Source organism: Trypanosoma rangeli (genome assembly GCF_003719475.1).
Source record: "Trypanosoma rangeli strain AM80 chromosome Unknown Tra_15.4_contig_00025, whole genome shotgun sequence".
NCBI classification, from domain to species: Eukaryota; Euglenozoa; class Kinetoplastea; order Trypanosomatida; family Trypanosomatidae; genus Trypanosoma; species Trypanosoma rangeli.
Genome location: NW_021705769.1, coordinates 42,161 through 49,179, shown reverse-complemented (window position 1 = coordinate 49,179; position 7,019 = coordinate 42,161). Strand labels below are relative to the sequence as shown.

General features: G+C 54.4%; 4 protein-coding genes across 4 annotated transcripts, besides 7 other annotated features; all 4 read right to left on the bottom strand.

The window, feature by feature from the left end:
* Positions 1–304: 304 nt before the first annotated feature.
* Positions 305–1,873, bottom strand: TraAM80_01276 (uncharacterized protein; the record flags this gene model as incomplete). The annotated part of the gene is made up of 1 exon (XM_029378328.1): positions 305–1,873. The coding sequence occupies one exon, from the start codon at positions 1,871–1,873 to the stop codon at positions 305–307; it is 1,569 nt and encodes a 522-aa protein (XP_029241840.1).
* Positions 1,874–2,267: 394 nt separating this feature from the next.
* Positions 2,268–2,306: a microsatellite.
* A 457-nt stretch (positions 2,307–2,763) lies between these two features.
* Positions 2,764–2,792: a microsatellite.
* Positions 2,793–2,874: 82 nt separating this feature from the next.
* Positions 2,875–3,609, bottom strand: TraAM80_01275 (uncharacterized protein; the record flags this gene model as incomplete). Its single annotated transcript, XM_029378327.1, has 1 exon — positions 2,875–3,609. The coding sequence occupies one exon, from the start codon at positions 3,607–3,609 to the stop codon at positions 2,875–2,877; it is 735 nt and encodes a 244-aa protein (XP_029241839.1).
* Positions 3,610–3,651: 42 nt separating this feature from the next.
* Positions 3,652–3,681: a microsatellite.
* A 102-nt stretch (positions 3,682–3,783) lies between these two features.
* Positions 3,784–4,635, bottom strand: TraAM80_01274 (uncharacterized protein; the record flags this gene model as incomplete). Its single annotated transcript, XM_029378326.1, has 1 exon — positions 3,784–4,635. The coding sequence occupies one exon, from the start codon at positions 4,633–4,635 to the stop codon at positions 3,784–3,786; it is 852 nt and encodes a 283-aa protein (XP_029241838.1).
* Positions 4,636–5,197: 562 nt separating this feature from the next.
* Positions 5,198–5,216: a microsatellite.
* Positions 5,217–5,232: 16 nt separating this feature from the next.
* Positions 5,233–5,251: a microsatellite.
* Positions 5,252–5,379: 128 nt separating this feature from the next.
* On the bottom strand, positions 5,380–6,450 carry TraAM80_01273 (uncharacterized protein; the record flags this gene model as incomplete). Its single annotated transcript, XM_029378325.1, has 1 exon — positions 5,380–6,450. One exon carries the CDS (start codon positions 6,448–6,450, stop codon positions 5,380–5,382), a length of 1,071 nt encoding a protein of 356 aa, XP_029241837.1.
* Positions 6,451–6,889: 439 nt separating this feature from the next.
* Positions 6,890–6,908: a microsatellite.
* Positions 6,909–7,002: 94 nt separating this feature from the next.
* Positions 7,003–7,019: a microsatellite.

Genomic DNA, 7,019 nt, shown 5'->3' with positions numbered 1-7,019 from the left:
GGATCTTTTTTGCGGCAGAGGCAGCGTGGGCAACAAATAAGCTAAAAAAGTAAAGAAAAGTCAAACAGCACGACTAGGACGTGTGCTGTTTGGTGTTTCTCTTCTGGCGGCATAGCCACAGATCGTAGACCCGGGTGTGGTTTGCCTTTACCGTACATGTACATGTAGAAGCTATATAAGCAAAACGGCTACCTTCAGGTTCACAGAGTGCAACCGCCACCGATGTCCAGGTACGACGGATGTACATTATGGGCATCAGCAACCCACCACACTCCGCACAGACATACACACACGCGTTCCCCGCCTACGCAGATGTTTGGCGGACGTTGGTTGACGCCACAGTGCGCCTACGCCCCTCCGTCCGGGTGGGGACCACATTGCCAAGCGGCTCAATGTCCATAATGCATACATCCCCCACACTTTCCTCTTGGCATACCCCACCAGTGATAAAAACACGCCTTCCGGCGGCAGCCAAGGCATGATGATAGCGACCTGGAAACGACATCCCATTCGCCTCAGAGGGCGTCAACTTCACCCACGTAATAGATACATTGGCCTCATTCTTTTCAAGTAAAAGCAAGATCCAAGCGTCAGATAAGACGTTCCCATCCACTCCAATACCGCCGTGAAACAGAAGCTCCGTTGAACTCAACACGCAGGCCGCATGCCCGTACCTCGGCGGTGGGCCCAGAGACCCCACATGGATGGCGGTTGCCACCCATCGTTTCTTCTCCAGATCGTAGACGGCGACATCACTGCAAAATTCCAGACCCAATTTCTGGATTGGACACGACATTTTTTGGATGGACTTCCTGCCCTTCGCTGGGGGTCCGGCTGGGGTCGAAGCCAGTCGCCGTCCACCATGAATCACAATGTAGCGGTCCAGCAGCACTCCAGCAACGTGGGAGGAGCGGGGCAGCGGAGGACTGTGGGACGCATGCTCCCCTGTCCGCTCGCCCCACTTGCGGCTTGAGAGATCAAGTGTTCGCATGATGGGCGGAGCACCCGTGACACCGCCCGTGTTGCCGCCGAAGACATACACACAGTCATGTACAGCGCTACCGGTCAAACAAGTCGAGGGCAGGGAAGAAGCAAACATCCCCCCACGAATATGCCAGAGAGTCCCCCTATCCATATCAACGCCCACCGTGTGGAAAGTGCGGCAGCTTCCCTTCCACCCCCCAACAAATAGAATCACAGGGTGCTCGCGTAACGCGGAAGCAGCACTTTCCTCTTTTACATTATTGCCGTCAGCATCGTTCACAGTTTCACCAACTGCCTTCGCAGCCTCGCTTGGCAATAATGTACCACCACTTAGGCCATCTGTTGACGACACTACACGATCCTCTCTCCCCACCGGCCCCCAGTACACTACAGTTGCCGCCAGTGTAGGCCACGAGAAACCGTCCGGCAGTTGCACACAAGATTGCGGGGCAACAGGCTCGTGGGGTGCCGCACTCACTGTCCCAAAGCTCTTCAGCTCTTCCTCTTCCCCCCCCTTATCGACATCGCTCTGCATCTCATTTACGCATATTGGTGGCATCTTCGTCATGCATAATTGCGGGATTGGCTGACACGATGTCGCACTGCAGCCACCCCACATGCAGGTGCCAGCGTCCCACCACTCCGCAAAGGGCATTGATTCCGCTGTCTCCTCGAGCGGCGAGGCTTTTATTGCCTGCGGCAGCGCTTGCACGTCGTACCCACCCACAACGTACAGTAGGCCGCTTCTGGGGTGCACGTACGCGAGGTGCCCCATACGCTGCCGCGCAGGTTTGTTGATGGAGCCGCAGTACTCCACATGCGCCTTCAAAATTCCAGGCGGGGCATTGTCCTCCACAACGTCCTTTGCTTTGCCCTTCTTCGCCGGCATCCTTCTCGCCCCCTCTCCACCCTGCTGTGGCAGCAGCACACAACGGGGAAACCCAAACAAAAAAAAACAAAAATAGGACACAACGAGACAATTTTGCCCCACCGCAGCACCGCATCGCGCAGACACATACGCGTGAAACACAACATCTCCACAAAGACCTCCCGCACTCTTCACACAGAGGGACGAACACACACGTGCACCGTTTCTCTTTGTGGCGTTCTTTCCGTGTGATCAGCCAGGTGCCAGCACCACCGGCCTCAAGGCCAAAGACCGCAAACAGGCGAACATGACGATCATGCCCGGTGACCCAAAACAAAGAGTTTTGTGAGGACTGCACAAAGCAAAGAGAGAACGCACTGATAACAACTAACAGAAACGTAAAATTAGGTGCGTCCAAAAAAAAAAAAAACAACAACAACAGCAACGAAAACAAAAGAGTGCATGAGTGACTGACGGAGAGCGCCTGTGTGTTGTAAGGGCCCGGATGGGTGGGTGAGTGGCAAGCTCAACATGTTTGCAACAAGAAATAATACATATTTTATTTGTTTATTTGTGGTACGCATGCTCGTCTGCCGACACAAGCGCGCATCGCCGCTCTGCAACGTTGGTGCCCCATCATCCCCGTCGCTTTGCCATGACTCAAGTGCCATGGCCATCCTCCTCCTCCGTGGGCGCACCCAGGCACAAACGTAAGGTGGGATGGGAAAAGGGTGGGAATACTGCGGCGCCCCACGAAGAGAGTGCCGGTTGGGAAAGCAAAAGCGAAACAGCAGCAACCCCTCTGCACATGCCGTGATTAAAATGTATACAGCGGTCCTGCGGAAGCTCTATTTCAATGAAGCAATTCTTCAAAACATCACCGGGGCAAATTAGGAGCCCAAATCTAAAGTCACTCACACACACACACACACACCACCACGTGTTTTCTCCCTTGTTGCGGTTGTCGTTGTTTCCTGGCTGTCTGGGTTGCGTGTAGAAAGATGAGTTGGTAGGATGAGGCATCACACTTCAGAGATCATCCTCTGTGCCGCGCGATCCAGCGCGTCCATTCGCTCCACCATTTCCGTAGGCATAAAGCGAGCCGCATTGCGCGCCAGGCGGTTGATCCATCGAGGCATCAACGACGGAAGGGGCAACACCTGTCCATTCGGCAGCGTGACTTCCTCCCGCCTGCCATCGTCGTAGACCTCCATTCCCCGTTGCTGATGTTGTTCTGCTCGCACCTCGGGAGGCAGCAGTCGACCAGCGAAGGCCTCCGAGAAGTGGTTACAATTGTTCCTCACCAGGTGGTACGCGCGGCCGGACCACTGACTCTCGTTATCCTTAAACTCCTTCACCACACTGAGCACCTCCTCCTGCGTCATCCGTGTCTCGCCAAGGACGAGCTGCTCACGAAAGATGTGCGGCGGCGTAAGCTTGGGGACTACCTGGAATACCCCCGTGCCCGCAGGGCAGCGGCCAAAGGCGAACTCCATGCCGTACACCTCCACGCCGGTGTGGTGGACGCCGAGTCCGGCGTGGTACAGTACATCATTCACCTCCGTGATATCGTAGAGGTTGAGGAACACCGTGTTCTTGCTGAACTCCCGCCCCGCACTGCCAGGGTCCGTGGTGGTGGAGGCGCTGGCAGCCTCCCCGCCCTGGTTCAGCGGCCCCAGAAGGCGTTCAACGGCGGAGCGGACACCGCTGGCAATCGGCGTGCCTTCTATAGCACCAAACAGGTTTCGCAGTGACATGTACGCGTAAAAAAAAAAAAGGCTTCTGAAAGAGAGCCCACGGAGAGAAAGAAAGAAAGAGAGAGAGAGAGAAGTTATACGTCATACAGGAAGAAACCAAGCATTGCAACAAAATGAGGCAAAAATTCGAAACCACCACCGGGAGCAGTCAGACAGCAAAGAAACAAATGCACATCACTCCACCACTTCGTACACGGCCTCTGCAGAGAAACCCCGTCGTCGCTTCGCGGGCGGATGGCAGCAACAACTACAGCTGTCACCACCGTCGTCATCAGAAAGTACTACAATGTCTGGCTGCTTCAGCGGGCGAGCGTCGTCGTCCTCGCTGTCGACAATAATCACATCGATCCCAACGCCTGCCTCGCCTTGTACGCCGTGACGGCGGCTAGACTCCTCCTTCTTGGAGTGTGTCCTGCTGTCTCCTTCACGGCTTGCGTGGCTGTGGGACCGGGGAAAAGTGTACTGCTCGCGGAAGCGTCGCGCCTGGTCGATTGCCGTGAAGTACATCGCCTCGAGCTCCTCCAACGAAGCTGCCGACGGCAGCAACGCCAAGACCTCACCCTTTGCCGTCGCGTCCTGCGCAACAATCTGCGTGACGCCGGCCGCGTCCACACGGTACGACAAACTTTGCACCTCCGACCACGCCTCGCTGGAAAGGGACGCCTGCCGCACCTGTGCGTTTGCCGCACGACAGTCGGCCGCCACCTGCGCGAACAAAATATCCAGCGCCACCTCCCGCATCGAAGTTTCTTCCGGCGGAACAGGCGACGCATGCGCTTCCATCGCCGCGTAAATCCCCGGGTTTCTCACTGTCTGAGTTGTCGTGTCCGTCATCGCCATCTCCAGCGGAACAGCTGACATACGAAGCAGGTGCACCACGTACTGCACATGTATGGGCACGCCACATATCCAAAGAAGAAGAAAAAGGTGCCGGCGTACGTCAGGCACCAGCCACCCCGCCACCTTCAGTGCGAAGGAGACGTTTCTGTGATCACTCGGCAACCGCTGCTGCCCCACTTGCTCCATTGCAGCAAACAGCAATCAATGTATATATTACACACAATTATTTGTATCCAACGAGAGCAACGCCAAAAAAAGAAACAATAAGAAGCCCCACTACACCGTGGCCCCCTGTGATCCTTGAGAGGAAAGAAGAAAAGAGATGAGGCTGCGGTGCAGGAGGCACTCGACATTGAAATAGCATATTGCCTGTGCGCACCGCTATCACTGGCCACCTGCGAACTGTGAGTTTCTCAGGAAGAACGCACAAGAAACAAGGGGCACCAAAATCTACAAAGGAACCTTGTCGCACACAACTGAAGAGGCATTCAACTTTACATCCGGCACCGGTACCGCCAAAATATTTTACGCGCTCTACACTGGCACTCTTGGCAATGCCTTCAATCTTATCTTTTCGTCTAAAGCCCTTCTCTGTATCATGGGACCCCAAAACAGATAAGGAAGAAGAGAAAGGTCCACGTGTATGCCTCTGCCAACCTGCCAACTGGGACACAGCACAACACAATACAGCACGGCAGTGGGTTCACCAAAAAGAAGACAAATACTCGCATAAAGGGGCAGATACCCTAAAAAAAAAAAAAAAAAAACGTAGGGGGAGGGGGAAACAACAAAAACAACAACAGCCTGGCTCAGCAAGACTGAATCAACGACTTCCATACATATATCTCTTGTGCGAGGCGACATCTGTACATTGAATCCAAGGTGTTCTCCTGTGAAACCCCTAAGACCCACGTGGCCGCCCAAGTAATTTTAGAAAATCTCACTCCGAAGGAGGAAGGCAACGAGATTTCGGTGATGCACTAGGGAATTCTCCACATCAGCGTCCGCGGTGGAGGGTTTGGGAGAAATTCTTGCATCAGTGGTGAACGAGGGGCCATACAACCCGCAATCCACCCCTCGAACAGTCGCCTCCACGGCAACGGTGTAGCCACGCTCGCCCTTAAGACCCCCGCCCACCCGCGAGGCGGAAACTGTGGGGGGAGCATCCCCCGTCACCTCAGCCATGCAAATCCTCTCGCTCTGTGGAGTCAAAAAACGCAAGGGATAAGAAATGTGGGCTGCATCACGATACACATGTTCAAGCACCATCAACTCCACCCTCTCGCGGCCCACTCCGTGACTCCAAAACATGTAATCACGCACGTTAAATATGTTCATTGCCGTAACGCCATGGTCAATGTCCAGGTAGCGGAAGGAGGGGCGAAGTACCCCCCACGCAGACTGGGCCTTACGCACTGCCCAGCCCCAGTGACCCTCACCTGTGCCAGCCACAGATCGGCTGCTGAGCAAAATGGCCTCTGCCGCGTTGCTGTGTCGAAGTGCCACACGCACTCCAAGTTTAACTAGAAGGAGCGGCAAAAGCAATGAATATAGCGGCACCTTCACAACATCGTGCTCCGCGTGCAGTACTTCGGGACTAGAACGCTCAACCTTACTCCCCAATGCTACCTGGAGACTCGCACCGCCGGACTCCCTCAATGCGGAGGCAGAGAAATAACTTACATCCTTTCTAAACACATACAACTTTGTGGTGAGTGGTGTGGACGGATGATAAATGTCATCCAGCGGATCACGGTGATGCGCAACGGGGACGCAGCCATTCTTCCATATTTGAAAATCATCCTCGTCATCAATGATGATGTGGCATGTGCCATTCGAATGCCCGATGGTTTTTGGGTTACATGGAAGCTGGTACTTGAAGATGGGGTTGTAGTCGTCTCCGAATGCCTCTTTAATCTCCTCCACAAGCCCGCTGTAGCTCTCCGCTGTGGCCCATAGACCCTCGCCAGGCAGCCGTCCAAGCAACACGAGGTACTTCATGGTATGCAGTAGTCCCTGGTCGCCCCGTCGCTTCTCGCCGCTCCTCCCCGCACCCCCAGCTAAGCCCTGTGCAGTGGCTCATACACACGCATACGTGCGGAGTTACGTGTATGTGCGTGCGTTCAAAGAGAACAAAGAAGCGGAGGGAAACGTCATGAGTGAAAGGACACAAGGCAGCGGAGGCAACAAGCGGAACATCAACCACTGAACGACAACCATGCAGAGAGAGAAAAAGTATTTGCACGTAAGTGAATCAACAACGACAAAAAAAAAGGCTGTAAAATGAAAGATATGAAACATCAGTGAGAACCAGAGAGCCGTGGGGGAAGTAATATATATGGGAAAAGGTTTATGGATGGGCGGTGACCGTTGTGTACGTAAATGTGTGACCGCGCCTCCGGTGCAACCGGAGCCTCCAGAGGGAACTTAGAAAGCACGCAAAAAAAAAAAAAAAAAAAGGAGGAGGAATAAGAATAATAAATCGGTCATTGAGAGAGACACCACACCCGCCTTCCCTCCTTCTTCCATTCCACGGCGTTCGCCCGCCCTCCGCTCTCTCTCTCTCTCTC